At 33.8% G+C, this 16,367-nt stretch overlaps 1 protein-coding gene across 5 annotated transcripts in view; it reads left to right on the forward strand.

The window, feature by feature from the left end:
• UNC13C (unc-13 homolog C) overlaps positions 1 to 16,367 on the forward strand; it is a 620,140-nt gene that overhangs the window by 261,907 nt on the left and 341,866 nt on the right. For all 5 annotated transcript variants that reach the window (XM_016153676.2, XM_016153674.2, XM_016153678.2 and 2 more), the window contains 2 exons: positions 7,283 to 7,305; positions 7,880 to 7,944. In XM_016153676.2, coding sequence (XP_016009162.2) covers positions 7,283 to 7,305; positions 7,880 to 7,944 — 88 coding nt within the window. The remainder of the gene's footprint in view (positions 1 to 7,282; positions 7,306 to 7,879; positions 7,945 to 16,367) is intronic.

The raw sequence follows: 16,367 nt of genomic DNA on the forward strand, positions 1-16,367 counted from the left end.
GGGTAGGGTGTCTGGGGCATGTGACTCCTGTGGCACCCTGGCAATCCAGCTGGCTAGGGCTGGAGTGAGCACTAGTGGAGGTGGTCCAGGGTATGCTGTGGTGGCCTTGCAAATTGGTTGGAGCTCTTGGACTGAGCTCCATCCATACTGTCTAAATGTAGGGAACATATACGATGGTGCTCACTGGCACCTCTGATCCTGGAGAGTTCCTGCAAATTCTGAGAGTCTCTACAGTTCCTCACTTGTTTGGCAAGGGCCTTGGGGTTATTATATAAAATTTCCCCCTATGTAAATTCTGTCACCGTGCCCCAGGACAGGCAAGTCTGCACTCAGCCCCTCAGTAATATGCTTCCCTACTGCAGATTATTCTCTCAGATTAGGGTTCTCATGGTTACTGCTTCCCTGTCTCTCCTGCCCTTCTCTATGTGCTTGCTCTCTTATTTGTTGTGCAGAAGCTGCTCAATCAGCCCTCAGTTGTTCTTCAGGAGGAATTACTGAATATGGAGGTATATATTCAATGTGTCTGTAGAAGGGAGTGATTTCAGGGTTTTTCTACGCTGCCACCTTGGACTTGCTTCTTACATCATCAATTTTAATAGTATTTTATGTGAAAAGAATAAATGTATTTCAGTTTGTGAATTCTGAACCCATTTGGTACAGGCTAGAGGTTCCATTTGTCACAGATAATTTTTTTTTCCATTTATGCACCTAGGTGGATGGAAAACTTCTTTGTTGTTTTTTCATTCTCAGGTAATTTTTATCTCATGAATTTATATTGTATGAGTATATTTACACTGTATTGACTTTCTGCTTTATCCAAGTTGCTCAAAAAAGTTTTAGCTTTTTTTATACATAGATTTTGTTGTGTGGGCTTACTATCGAAATTCATGAAAAGTAGTGATATTTATCTTTAGTTTCAAGTGTTGTGTCTCTATTTCCTAGCACAATTCCTAGCTCTTAGGAACCATTTGATGAGTGTTTGCTGAATGAATGGATTGTTCCAATACCCCTGTGAGCAATTTTGCTTTTGACTTCAGTCACTATTAGTTTTGAGTTGCCACCTCATTTGTAGGCATTGAGAGATTATATTTCTTTCATGAGCTTGAATATGTTTTAAAGTTTTAAAAATTGTTTCCTAGCATTTGTGCATGTGTATACGATTATGGTGTAGATAGGCCAGAATGCAGAATCCTTCCATATCATCTCATTCTGCTTTACTATCCAGATGACTGGCCTGAATTTTTAAAAACAGAAAAATCTAATCATGTTACATATCACTGTCTTGCTTGAAAAAAATGTGATTCCACATTGCAATTAGGGTATAATTTAAACTTTTAAATAGATTATATAAAGACTTTCATGTATGAACCCTAGTCATTTACCTTTCATTTTTAAAAATTCTTTACTATCACACTCCCGTGTTTCACTTCCTAATATCTTACAAGTTTCAGTGTCTTTACAAATTCTTTTCCCTCTGCTGAGAATGCTTTCATTCATCTGAAAAACACCCACTTATAAAACATCTTCACCATGAATTCTTTTCAAAACTAATGTCCTCCCTGATGCAGAGATAGAAGGTGTTTTCTCTGAGCTTCCATATCATCTTGATCATATCTTTCATATATTCATATCATATTGTAATTGTGATTCAATTTTTCAGGTTACCCACCCCAGCCCATAAATTAACAAAAAAGTGTGTAAGATATGAGTTACATTAGCATTACTCTCGGCACCCACCTCATTGCATTCAGGGTTACAACTGAAATGCAAGCCATGCCAAAGTGCTTTCTCTGCCTGATAGCATCTAACAAATATTGATGCCTCTTAGACAGTTGAGAGGATTCAATAAAAGAGCAGATAAATTGCTTTGCAGAATATCTAGCACATAGTAGGTTCTCTGTTAAGATTAATGGCAACTCAACAATCCTCTTACATTGTAAGTTTTTCTCTGAACTGTTTTCAGCTTCCATATCATGACTTTCAGGGATACTGTACATGCTTTAAAAGTCATATAGTTTTATATAGTGATAAATAAACCAAACCTCTCTACAAAGCAAATAGTGAACAGTATTATCACCAGTGGGAGATTATATCATCAACGAAGGATTTTAGAGCAAAGAAGTCTTAAGAAAATTGCTAAACTAGATAAGATTATAGAAATCAAATTCTTTACAAACTTAGAGATTTCTTCCATTAAAATTTCCTTCAGAAAGTATGTTACAATGGTAAAAATCAAGAGAATAAATATAATTTTTACTTTTATCTTAAATTGTGAAATTGAATATCTCAAACTTAGGCATTAGTTATTTTAAATAGTTATTTTTGGTGGTAACTAGTGAGTAAATAGGCCTTGTTATACTAAAATTCATTACACATACAAAAATAAAATCATAGAATTTAGAGCTAGGGACTTTAGATATATGCTGGTCAAACATTATTTCACTTATGTAAAGGAAAACTGAGGACTAAGGCTATCACACGTTGCCTTAAATCACATAACATTTTATTCTCAGGGATGCTCACATAAGAACCTCTGATGGGTTTAATACTCAGGAGACACATCGTTGGAATAGTGATGTTCACTTAGTAAATATTTTCTAAGTTTAAAAAAATATTTTAAATAACTAGTTTATGGAATTTTGAGACATTAAAAAATGTAGTCACTGGAACTTCACTTTAGAGGAGGTTTCACTATAAAAATAGATGTGCCATTGTCCTATATTGGTATTTTCACTGAACTGCAAAATAATCTTTTGAAATGATATGACTTCTAAGAAGCATTGGAAGCAGCATTATAAGAAATATCCAGTGTGTAATTAGAGAGGTTTAACCAGAATTTGACTAAACAAAACACTTTGTATAGAATAAAAGAATAAAAGGCAGTTAATCAGGGAAAAAAGCCATCATGAGTGTGTGTGTATGTGTGTGTATTGCTTACATATATATGTAGTGTGTTACATATATATGTATACATACTATATATGTATACATACTATATATGTATACATACTATATATGTATACATATATAATACATGTGTATTAAGGTATGTATATAAAACATAAACATTTTTTACATTTTACATAGTCTTTTAAAATCCATTTCATGGTTGCAGATTCATAGGTTATAGAACATAATTTTCAACCCATATTTCTATACTTGATCATGTAGGTCCTTTTTCAATTTTTTATTTTAAATAATGAAACAATGCAGAGCAGATCTTTACCCATGGATTTATTTTTAGTATTTAAAATTTATTAACTTGTCAGCACTGATGTAATATAGTACCACAAACTGAGAGACCTAGAGCAACATAAATTTATTGCTTCACAGTTCCAGAAGCCAGAAGTCTGAGATCAAGGCACATCAACCGGGCAGTGCTACCTCTGAAAATGGTAGGGGAGGATCTGTCCAGGCCTCTCTTCTGGCTCCTGGCAGCCTGACTCCAATCATTACATGATGATTTCTTGTGTGTGCCTGGCTCCTTTTTGTAAGGACACTAGTCATATTGGACTGGAGACAACCCTACTCCTGAATGACCTCATCTTATCTAACTATATCTGCAAAAACTATTTCCAATGAAGGCTCCATTCTGAGGCACAGGGCGTTAGTCCCTCAACATAAGAATTTTGGAGAACACAGTTCAATCCATAACAAAAATAATTTCCTTAGCATGTCTAGAAATTTCAACAACAGAATTTCTTCTCAAAACAAAGTCTGTTGCTAGACATCACTAAAAGTTTCTGAGATTATTACAATTTTTACTTCTATCAACCACGCATCATGGCATCTGACCTATGACACCACCGATAGCCTTGGGAATTACTTGTAATATCATTTTAATATCGTCCAATCTTTGCTAATTTTATGGTTGTGATTAAGCATAATCTTAATACGATCATTTTTCATGCTTATTTATCATTGTTGCATTCTAATTTGTGAATTAGTTACATTCTTGAGCATTTATTTATGGGGTATTAAGGTCATTTTTATAGACATAAGTTCTTTTTATACACTGAACATATTAAGTAATATGTTTTCAGAAAATATATTTTGTTTTTAATTGGTTTTATATATAAAAGTACTAAATGGACACAAAAAATTATCAAACTCTTGTATTTTTTTACCTCTAAGTTTAAACATTCTTCTCATTCCATAGGGTTAATAAACATTTTTTATATTTTTACTTTATTTTATAATTAATTATTTAATACATCTGGAACTTCATGGGATGAGGATACAAATGAATATTACAGATACTTAAACTATGGTCTAAGCATCACTTGACTAGTGTTTCTGTCTTTAATAATATATCCTTTCATATTGTTCAATGTATTTTATATTTTGAATTAAGTATAAGCATTTATTACTTAGGTATATTTTGTTTCACTCATCTTTTAAACTATTTTGCTAGTATCATGATGTTTTTAGCTTTTATACATTCTCTTATTCTATTTTTTAAAGTCTTAGATGATTTCACTTGTTATTTCAGTTACACTTGAAATTAGGATAATTTCAAATTATAACAAGTTGCCATTAGGATTTTAACCGTTAAATCTATAAACATGTTAGAAAACAGTTTATCTGCCCTATACAGAAACGTGAAATAAATTTTTCTTATTCATAGTTTTAGATACTTTTATAAAGTGATGTAGCTAATTAAAGTTGTTCAGTGTTCAGCAAATGTTTATTGGTCCTCTGTATTTCAGTGTAGTAGGAGCTGAGAAAAGGTTAAAAAATTATCAAGGAGCTTCTATCTAAGAGGATTGCAGATAAGGAAAATGGCAAAGGATAAGGATTAACCAAGAGGAATGCACAGTGTACAGTGCTCATGTACACAGGCCAGAAATCCCCAATATGTGACATGTTTTCAGAAAGAGGGGTTATGCTTCAGCTGCGTTTTGGAGCCTGACAGGCAGTTAGCTAGATGAAGAAGGGGAACGTTCATTTTAGGGAAAGAAAACTGAAAATCCAAAGGCACACAGCTATGAAAGATCATGGCATAATGATGAAAGGGCAAGAACTTAATTATGGCCAAAGTGTGGGGTGTGAATGAGGACTGAGCTATGAACCTGCAACAGATGTGAATCTCGTTCTCGCATGTGGGTATCAGTTACACTTGAAATTAGGATAATTTCAAATTGGGTAACATTGGTGGATTTGAAAAGGGCAGAGATGTGATGGTATCTGTACTTTAGAAAGGTTTCAAAGGGGAAAAGACAGCAAATGGACAAGGAGTAGAAGTGAACAAAAAGGAATTGTTGATAATTAAAAATCTGTTTTCAACGAATAAATGAATAAAATATTGAATGAATCAGTCAATGAAAAACTTGAAATGTGTGGTCATATTTGGCAGCTGGAAAATAGATGGCTTTGTTAGAATTACCTTATTCAGTGGGATGGTTGATATAGAAGACAGTTCTAAATGGCAGACAGGCAGTGCCAAGTATTGAATATTTGAAATCAGATCTCATGTCATTGTTTTCCAAGTTAGTTATAGCAAGTATGTGGGAAATAACTTACTATTATTTTCTTTATGTGTTGGTTATATATATTTACTTCAATAACTATTTACCTTGACAGTGTTCCAGGTGATGTTTTTTGTTTTTTTGGGTTTAAAATTCTGATTCTTGAAAACACCAACTTCATATCCTGCCTTTCAACACTTATGTTGTTTTTTTAATATTCTATGTTTTAATATATTGGTCAGAATTTCTAGAGATAAACTTGTGGTAGTGGATGGTTTTTTTTCTTTTAGTGATAATAGGCATGCCCTAATATTTTACACTAAAGTTGATGACTCTGAAAGCTTTTAACATATTAAACTTTAAAATTGAAATAAATTTACCTATTTTAGAAAATAGATTTTTAAATTGTATCAGGTAACTTTTTAGAACCTAACGAAATGCAGACACCTATTTTCTGACTGACTGATATATTAAATTAGTTATTGCACAATTTTTAAATTATGCTTGTGTTAAAAAATTTATGGATATGATATGTTCTTCTGACATAATGCTGAATTTTATTTTCTATATTTTATTTAGTATTTAAAAATATTTGAGGCCCTAAATGTGATTGGTCTTTTATTTATATTTCACTTTACCCTGATTTATAGTAAAAAATATAACCCTGAGATATAACTCTTAAATATTGCACAAAAATACTTAGTTATGGCAATTAATCCATACTTAAATTATACTTAAGTACATTTTAAATTTCCATTAATAAAGGTCATCACTGAGCTACATGACCTGCATGACAAATCTTTATCTCTCTGGAGCTCATCTATAAAAATGAGGTGTTTGGACGACATGAACCCCAAGGTCACTCCAGCTCTAGTTTTCTCTTATGAGTAGCCAACTTGTACTCATAGAGGTCTCTTTAGCTTTATGCGAATAAGCAAAGCTGAATTAATAAGTTTAAGAATGATAGTGATATGTAAGGTGGAGACAGACCATGCCGTGATAACCCTGGAAGATTTAGATTTGAGTTTAAAAAAAAAAATAATTACTAGTCCATTGTTCATCTAATTGGTCCCATGAGCAACTAAAACTGAGAAGTATTGACCCTGTGATTTATCGTAAATCACACTGGAGATCTGTACACCAGCCACCTCTCTCTGTTTCAACCACTCATCCGGAACAGTGGATCTAAAGGGCAGCATATGAGGGATCAGGAGCCCTGGATTTGTATCCCACTTCTGCCATTTACTGCTTTTGTGATCATAAATCGCTTAACCCATTCGGGCATCAGTTTTCTTATTTGCAAAATGAAGTCTTACAGCTCTTAAGTTTTATGATATGAGAAGCCTAAATAAATAATTCTTTAATAAAACATCTTTAGTTTATATAGTCATTTGAGGTTTACTTTTACATGTATTGATCTAAATTGACTCTCCTAACAATGTTTGGAGGCAAATGGGCAAAGTGTTAAAGACCTTAAGAGTTAGGTCTGGACTAGAAAATTTGGTGGTTTCCCAGTGTGCTTAGTATGTGGTTGAGCCTCAGCTGGAGCCTACTACTTCTGATTCTTCAACTGTGTTCTTTGTATGACACACTGTCTTTCATTAAATTCCGTAGTCACCATTTGCTACTTTTCAAGCATTCTGGCATTCTGATGACCAACTAATCCTCTTCCCTTGAAGTGCAGCCTTGAAATTCTGTTCCCTTATGATTTAAAATAATGTAACAATAACACTTTGTTCATGTATATGTTTAAATGATTTCTTGAAAAGTATTCCATCTAACATTTATCCCTTCTTTTCCTGATTCTTTTTCAGATAGCAGTTCTGTGGATGAAAAGGTTTTAAATCATACATTTTCTTCCCTCCTGAGGGACCCTGTCTTTTGTATATGTTTGTTTGTGACAGACCTGTTTTAGTTCCTCTGTTTTAGTTGTGAAATGTGCATGTTATCCCAGCTTTCCATTCTTTGGTTGTCCTTTAAGTGTGCCCCCGATATGTTGCATTTATAAAGAGGTTACACCTTGCCAGCTGCGCTTACTTTAGCTTACACTTGCCAATCTAGGGGTCTGCTACTGTCAAACTCAGCATCTGTTCCTAAGTCTGGCTAATCATGATCTCCTTGACTATTCGTGATCTTCACTGCACATATCAAGTTTTAAGGGCAAATAGTATTGAAATATGATATATTTTCCTGGACTCTTGCAGTGTTTTTGTTTAAATGCTGACAGCTAATTTTAAAACCTCTGCTCACAACACAATAGCTTTGACTTGGAGCTGACCCTGCTTAGCATTTGTCATATTAGGTGTATGTGTTTAGTGCAGTTGACCCATATCCCAGATTCCCTTCTACACAGCTATGGTATGCTAAAAGTTTGTTTGTTTTGTTTTGTTTTTTCTCATTTTTTATTTAAGGCTCGAATAGTAAGTGGCAATGATTTAGATGCTTCCAAATTCTCTGCACTTCAGGCATTTGGTGGGTAAGTACATTCATAATCTAATTCATTCCTTGATGGTATTTGGCTGTGCTTTCAACATATGTATTTTGAATGCAAGATGTTGCATGATGCTATAACTAGCTTCGCTGCTGCTTTTTTTTTTTTTTTCAGTAAGGTAGATCTTAAAGTGTTTTAAAAAATAATATATAGATATATTTGTATAGTTATGTGTACATGTATCTATATATAAAGAAGTCGAAATCACTTAACCAGATTAACCATTATTATCATTCCATATATAAATGCCAATGATTTTTACATAAATGGGTTTATATTTAAATAGTTAATACTATCTTTTGATCTGCTTGTTTGTATTTAATGATATGTAGTTAAAGATTTTTCTGTTTTAATAAGTTAATGTAATCTCCAGGGTTTTTCATAGTTTCATTTAATGAATGGATAAAAGTATTGAAAATTTAATCTAAAAAATGATGTATGAATTATATTTTTATGTAAAATACTTAAAGCTGAGGATCATCTTTAATGCCCATAGTTATATATTAATATCAGTTTGACATGTATGTCCACAGGCCTTTTTCTGGGTGCTTGCATACATATCTATGTTAAAATGAAATAATAGCTTTGTGTGCTTAACATAAATTAGGCTATTTTATATGTAAGCAAGCAAGCACTAATTTAGTGCTGACTTTGTAGCAAGTACTGTTACAATTGTGTCATGTATAATGACTAATTTCATCCTTATAATGGCCCTATGAGGTAAGTACTATTTCAACTTCCATTTTACAAACGAGAAAACCTATGTATAAATTAGTTTAACTTTCCCTTCATACAGCTAGCAAGTGATGAAATCAGTATTCAAGCCCAGATAGTCTAGCTACAGAGTCCATGATCTTAATCACTGTGGCATATCAGATGTGCAACTTATGGTTTCATTTTTCCTTTTCTCTTTTCCGTCCTCTAACAACATATCCTAGAAAACTTTCCACTTCGTTATTTTTAAGTGATGTAAATATTTTTAAATACATCATTATTAAATAATGCTCATGTGTTTATTTGTTATTAATTGATTTTTTCAAGAGTATTTCTAGGTATCATTACTGTAAATGATATTGGAGCAAATATATAATAGATTTTTTTAAAGTATGTGTTGACCAAAACTTATGCAAAGTATAAACAGAAAAATTAGCTGTCTTATAAATATTGACATTTTAGCATGTTTGTGTATAAATAGAAGCAAAATTCAGATACATGTTTTAGTGTTTTTTTAAGGCAAATAAATAGCTTCAGTTATGTTTTATAGTACTTTCATTCTTCAAAAATGAATCTTGTTAAATACAATCATGTGTTACTTACTTTAAATCAAACATGTAAAATTTCAAATTTAAAGCTCCTAAAAATGACATATGCCATTTTTATTTTTCCTGAATAAAAGTAATTAAGATATTATTACATCTCTAAACTTTTTAATATCCTAAAAATAAATATATGAAGAATTACATTCCAATTGTAAGGTCAGTGATTTAAATATGTTATGAAAACCAGCTGTGGTAAAAGATTGATCTAGATTATCCGTAGAAAATTCAGCTAACAAATGGATTACTTTCTCATCCCTACCCTTTACGCACTGTCTCTTTAAGTTTACTCAAAAATGATAGCTTTTTGTTTATTTTGTCACATTATCTTAGAAAATAATTAAGTTAAATTTCAATTTAACTTTGAAAAAAACGTGTGTCATGATATTGGAAGCTTATCTGAGTTTATTATCTTTAAGTTACTGCAACCCTTCCTTGCCTGTGGCATCCATCACTTCCTAACAGCTTGCTTTCCTCACTCATGTATGAATGTGGACTTGTATTATTGTCAAAGCAACAGAGTTAATCTACTCCCACGTTTTTGTTAAGTGCAAGCTGTGGCAATATCTTTCTAAAATAGGTTGTCTTTGCATTTTGAGTAAATCCTTTCCACATTATTTTCCCAGAAACTGTCTATTTCTGAGACTTTCCTAGGGATTTAGAAATTACGATGTTATTGGAAAGGGATGTTAATTTTCAGTCATTAAGAGAATATGCCATTATATGAATGCTCATTGCCTCTTGAAAAATCTCAAAGGATACATTTAAGTAAAGCCTTCAATCACAACCTCTTTCAAAAAGATTTTCTTGTTTCACTTTTTCTATACATATTTTAAAATTATTTTCAATAAAATGCAATATTACTATAATTGTAAATATTATAACATCTGTTGTCCTGGAAAACAGACTGGAGCAGACTTTCAAAATAGGGAGTCTTTGCTTCTTCCAGACAATGTTATTACATCCTTCACTCCTCTACCTTCAATGTCCCTAATCAGTTCAGAGCCAAACCACATTTGTTATTCTCTCCCCTTTCTCAAGTGTCAATGAAAAAACAGTCCATACACACTGAAACAAGATAATGGAGTTAACAATGTTGCTCTCTGATTTCTGCTCATCTCTCTGTACATTTCTTGTAAACGTTGCTGGCAAAGACATGCCAAAGTTCATTCTATTCCATCTGTCACAATAAATTTAGACCGGCTCTGGAAAAGGAATTGTGAGATGTAGAAGAAAAAGGTGGACAAGAGAGAAGGAGAGGGAGGGAGAAGCGGCAGAGGGAGAGAGGAGAGGAGGGGAAGAGGGAGGGAGGGAGAGAGGGAGGGAGAGAGAGAGAGAGAGAAGGCTGTAAGGATGTTTGTTTAAGTGCTCATTAAATTTAACATTTTATACTTCCTCCTGGTTTTACAGTAGTTTGGTAACTTTTGTCGTATATGTAAACTAAGTCCTACCAGAAGCACACACTAAAATATTAGAGAAGCACAAGAGCTTATTTTTGGAGGAAATATCTCACAGATAAAGTGGAGAGACAGCAGGAGTAGGCAAGAAGAGACTTTGGACCATGATATGAGTCTGACACCTGTGAGGAAAGGGGAAGGAAGGAAGGACTGAGTATGAAAAACCTTAAACTGACCAAAATGAGGCTACAAGAAAGTGTTAGACCACTGGGGAGTCCTAGAAAAAAGATCGCCTGTTAGAGATTAAGCATAAATGGTCATTTTTATTACCTCCACCATGTTCATTCATTGGGAGAAGCATGAGGACTGTGGCCATGGGATTAATGACCATGTGGTGTGGTAGCTGAAGGCTGTCATCCAGCTACATTCTTTTAAGATTTTCTCTGAGGGACATCTGAATGATACGTGCCCGTGTTTACTCAGCATTCGATAAGTCAATTTGATAAAATTACTTGAATAAATGATAGTGAATGAAATCATATAATTACCTTCTCCAAATATAAATCACTTTTTGAAATTAGAATGATACTCCTTCTCTGCTTTGAATGCATAATGTGAGTTCACCCTTCCCTGGAGATTTATAGTCAAAGTTCCACTGGTTGCATGCTGAGGAGTATTTTGTCTTCTGTATTTTTTTCTTTCTAGTACCAGCCTTGTCTTCACCCAAATTCAGGAAAATCAAAACAGTGGTAGGGGTTAGGAAAAGATAGTTTGGGGAAAGTGATGCTCATCTTCTTTGTTCCTTTTCTTCTCTGGTGATTCAAGTTCTCTGCAGAATTGTTCTCAGAAAACTATATGAAGAATGGGTTATCCCCTGTCCTTGGTTCTGAATGAGGCTGTAGCTGTTTTCTTATCCCCAAGAATCTGATGATTGCTTTCCAGTCACTAACAGGATGATTGAAGCTTGTCGGGAAAGGGGTGAGGTTGAGAGAAATGAGAACAGAAAGAAAAAAATGTAGAGATACTGTCGAAGGGCAGAACACTGGAAGACTGTCAAATAGAAAAAGTTTGTTTTGATATCATTTTCAAATCTCATAATTAAAATATATATAATATTCACTGTGAATTCCAAGGTTCAGTTATTGCCATGGACAAGTAACTTAATGGAGGTAAACAAATAAATTATCAGCCAAAGTTATGAACAATTGCTTTTTTTTTAAAAAAAAATATTACCTTGATTAAAATATGATTTTTTTCTGTTGTAAAACCTGACATAGGTTGCACAATAAATAGATATAGCTGGATTAAGATACTCTTGAAATCTCTGTAATAGGTTCAACGTTGTTTTTATATTTCTCTATAAAGTTTAGGAGGTTACATGCTGTCCTCATGCCCTCTTCCCCACTCTAGTTGGCCTCCGTGTTTAGCCAGGGCCTAAAATTAGCCATTTAACATAGGAGCTAAGATCAATCTTACTCTCCAGAAGCTCTCAACCCATTTTTTCTCATAGCATCAATCCTCTCTCTGGAAACTTAGAACATTTTATTTTATTGTTTTCCAGTCTTGTTCATAAATCAGATTCCTCTCCATCCCCTCAGGTAACGTCCTTATTTCTCAAAGAAAGGGCCAGAGAGTCTCCTCAGCATAGACAATAGCTATTTCCACTGCTGTAATATCTTCCTTGGGTCAGTGGTTTATCCTATGCAAACATCCTTACATTCTTAAATAAGTGTGCCAGGTATTAAGAGCATGACGGCCTGCACATTAACAGTTTCACTCATAGTAGCAGGTTACTCTTTGTAGAAAAAGGGAAGCTTTATCTTTTTTTGACTTTTCAGTTTTTTATGGAAGAGATCCTTTCCTTCCAGAGGATTTGGTACAGAAATAGGTCACTATAGATTCAGGTAAAAGTGAATAATTAAGGATTGTGAATTATTACAAAGGTTATCAGGTGCAAACAGGATCTACATTCACAATTTATTACTGTATAGCAATTTAGTCATTATACTCATAACTTTTCAACTTATTTTTATTTATATTACTATCAATCTAGTTTTAATCTTCAATATCTTTTACCTAGGAAGTTGCAAACTGACCTTCCTTCATCCATTACTTCTTCCACATTAAGTCCAATCTGAATACTGTTAAAGATTAATCTCCTTAAAGCACAGTACTTTTCTATTTAAACGTGCTTAATGGCTCCTCATTTCTGCAATATGAAATAGGGATTTTTCTACGTGGCTTTGAATATCCTTCTTGATTTGTTATATTTCTCTTTCTTTGTACAAAGGGGAGGTATTAGCACCACTTTTTATGGTCCCACTTGTTCGTGTCATTTTGATGGTACATATGAATTTAAGTTGCAGAAATATCAAGATTTGTATTCTTCAATTTGATTTTAAACTCTTTAAAGACTTGATCTTCTTTACTTGGGTTGCAGGCAAGGGAAACCCAAAATTTTACTCATTGCATAAAGGCCACTCTTTTAAAGATGATACGTTTACATTTTAGATCCAGAGCGTGCATATGACCCCTTGCCTGTATCAACCCAAGATGAAGATATCTTCATTTCAGGGAAGGAAACCACAGCCACCAATGCTGAAAACTTTTTTTAGCTGGTTCCTAACACTGGAGTCTTCCATAATTGTTACAAAACACAGCACCGGTTGGCTCCTTAGAAAGGGCTTGCTTTTCTTTTTAGTGATTGCTAATCAAAACCACACCCCAAAAGAAGTCTGCCTTTCCCTGGCTTCTGAGAGCACTAACTCCACCTCATAGTACTTGAGGCATACTCTAAAGACGTCTCAAATTGTGCACTTTCCAAAGATTAGTGTTTTAGTGGTAGGAGTTGTATTATACACCCAGCTCCTGAGGCCAAATCTTTTCTCAATTAGGAGAGGCACTGCCTCTGCCTCCTCACCCTCAAGACTCCCATTCAAGATTTGTTTCCTTGCTTCAGGATCCACCTCAAAACCAAAGCAAAAATGAAAACAAAACTCAAAATCAGTGCTTGTCATGCTTCCTTCTAACTCAGCGTCACAGGAGGACCCACCTAATTAATGTAGCAGCCATAAGGGGATATTACAGCCTCAGAAAAATAAAATTCCTAGATAAGAAACCTGAGGAGAGCATATCTGTTGGAGGAAAAAATATGCTATGCAGAAGTAGAAGCACATTTTTCCAAGACTTTTCTGTGTTCGTTTTCCTCGTTGACCATTTGCATATTACTATCCATTTTTGGTTCTTTAAAACAGGTCTTTAATCATGACCTCTCAGTCTCCAGCTTAGCTTACATTTATTAGAAAATCAGTCTTTAGGAATACACCACACAGAATCGAATTTAATCTTGTAATGCCTTCCAGATATTTTATGTGTTTGAGGAAAGCAAATTAACATCAGTGATACATCCTTTGTGAAGACAGTATTTGAGCAGTCAGTCTTAAAACAAAGCCAGTGCAGTAACTATGGAAAATGTCATCTCTTACATTGAGCAGAATAATCACTTGTTAGAAAATTACCAGTTATTAGTCAAAACATTGAAAATAACCTCACTAGATAAGAGAGCAATTTTAATCAATTCCATGGTTCCTAAGCCTACTGGTTATTTCCAAAATGTAACTGACACAGCTATCGAGTACATCCAACATATATAAAACATCTCAGAAAAGAAGAGGGGCACTGATCTTGATCATTGTATTTCTCAATAAAGCATATATTAAGTGTTTTTAAGTATTTTTTAACAAATACTATGTTCGATAGGTTTCCTCTTATAGGCAGACATAGAGTAGTTCAATAGTACAATAAAATAATCACCTAAAAAAAGCATGCTTTTATAACCTTGTAATTACAAACACACTTTGCTTTATTGTGCTTCACAGATGTGTTTTTTTACAAATCAAAGGCAAGACCCTCCACCAGCAGAAAGATTACGACTCACATCATTGCGAGACTCACTTTATTGTGACACTCATTTTATTGCAGTGGTCTGGGATAGTTAAAAGTAACAACTTTGCTTGATCCATAACACTCTCTTAAATATTAAGCATCTTGCTGTCAAAACTATACTATAATTCTGAGATATGACCAATTCTAAATTGAAGACTAACAGGTTAAGATATTTCTTGGTTTTTAGTTTTCCTTAGCATTTAGAAACAGTATGAAATTTTACAGGGTAAATATAAGGAAACATTTTAAATGCTATTTAAAAAATAGATTTAGTTTCTCAAATTCAAAATTATTTTGATATAACAATGCTTTTTGAATTGTTACCACATAACAGACCACATCTAAGCACTATTATATTATCTCCTCTAACCCTCATCACAACTTTTTTTGATGTAGATGTTATAATTATTTTATTCTTCAGATAAGGTAACAGGCTTAGAGATATTAAACATAATCAAGGCCACACAGTGACTAATTATCACAGCTGAGATTTGAACTAGGTCTACCTGATTCCAGGGCTTGACTGTTTCATTATTATGCCAAATTGATGTAATTTTCAAATGATGCTTCTTTCTGGATCAATTATTTGTAATTATATATTTTAAACTTAATATTTCATCCTGTATTAGATCGACAAGGTTTCTAAGTAGGTATATCAAATAAATAGTATAGATATATTTCTATCTAGATTTCAGAAAGCCATTTGCTAAGAATTTTCAGAATATCTCCTTGAAAAAATATATCACCTAAATGGATTTATAATGACTTGAATAACTAGAACCAAAGTGTGATAATTCGTGAATGATTTGTACTAGGGGAGGCTCTTAGTGGAGTGCTTTAGGAATTGCCTGTGGACAGATTGTTTTAATCAAATTAGATAGAAATATAAAAGATCTGATTGTAGGCTTTGAGGGTAAGGCTGGGCATAATAACTTGTGTGTTAGATGATAGAATACAAAAATGACCTGATCTAGCAAGGTAAAGTATAAATAGTGTATTAGGATAAATTATGGTGTAGTAACAGACAACTATGAAATCTCAGTATGTTAATCAAATCAAGGTTTATTTCTCACCCATACAACATTTTCAGTGCTTATCGATATAGGGGAGGAGGATGTACTTTGTTCTTCACAGTTGCTCAGGGAACCAGGCTGGCAGAGGTTTGTCTCAACACATACTTTCATGATTTCAGGGCAGGGAAATTAGGATGTGGCAAACTGGGCTCTAACTCTTAAAACTTCCACATAGATGTGACGCATCTCCCTTCCCTTCATATTACATGGGACAAAGCAATCAATGGCAATAACTGGGTTTAAAAGGAGAGTTGAAGCGCTTTCCCTTTACGCACCTGAAAGGAGACTAGAACTTGAATGTTTCTGAACAGCCCTAATTATCACCATTAGAGATAAAAGGAGGTCTTTATAGAAGAGAGGAAAAACAATTTAATGTCAATGAGTGAAAAAATGTTAAGCATTCATTGAGTTTTAGCAGACTGTGGTGCTAGTGCTGTGGACCTGCAAGGAAAGAACTAGAGTGCGTTGAGAGAAGTGCAGTATGGGGAGTAGAGATGGAAAGTTTGTCTGCTTGCAAAGCTCCCCTGCTTCTCAGGAGTGCTGTGCTCAGTTCAGGGCACAGTACTTGAATAGATATAGACAAAAGAGAAAGCATGTAGATGGAACAATCAGGTTGAAAAGTGGTCTCAAATCATACCGTATGAAAAAAACACCGAAGAACCAGGATGCTGAATTTG

This window comes from Rousettus aegyptiacus, unplaced genomic scaffold, assembly GCF_014176215.1.
Source record: "Rousettus aegyptiacus isolate mRouAeg1 unplaced genomic scaffold, mRouAeg1.p scaffold_m13_p_3, whole genome shotgun sequence".
NCBI classification, from domain to species: domain Eukaryota; kingdom Metazoa; phylum Chordata; class Mammalia; order Chiroptera; family Pteropodidae; genus Rousettus; species Rousettus aegyptiacus.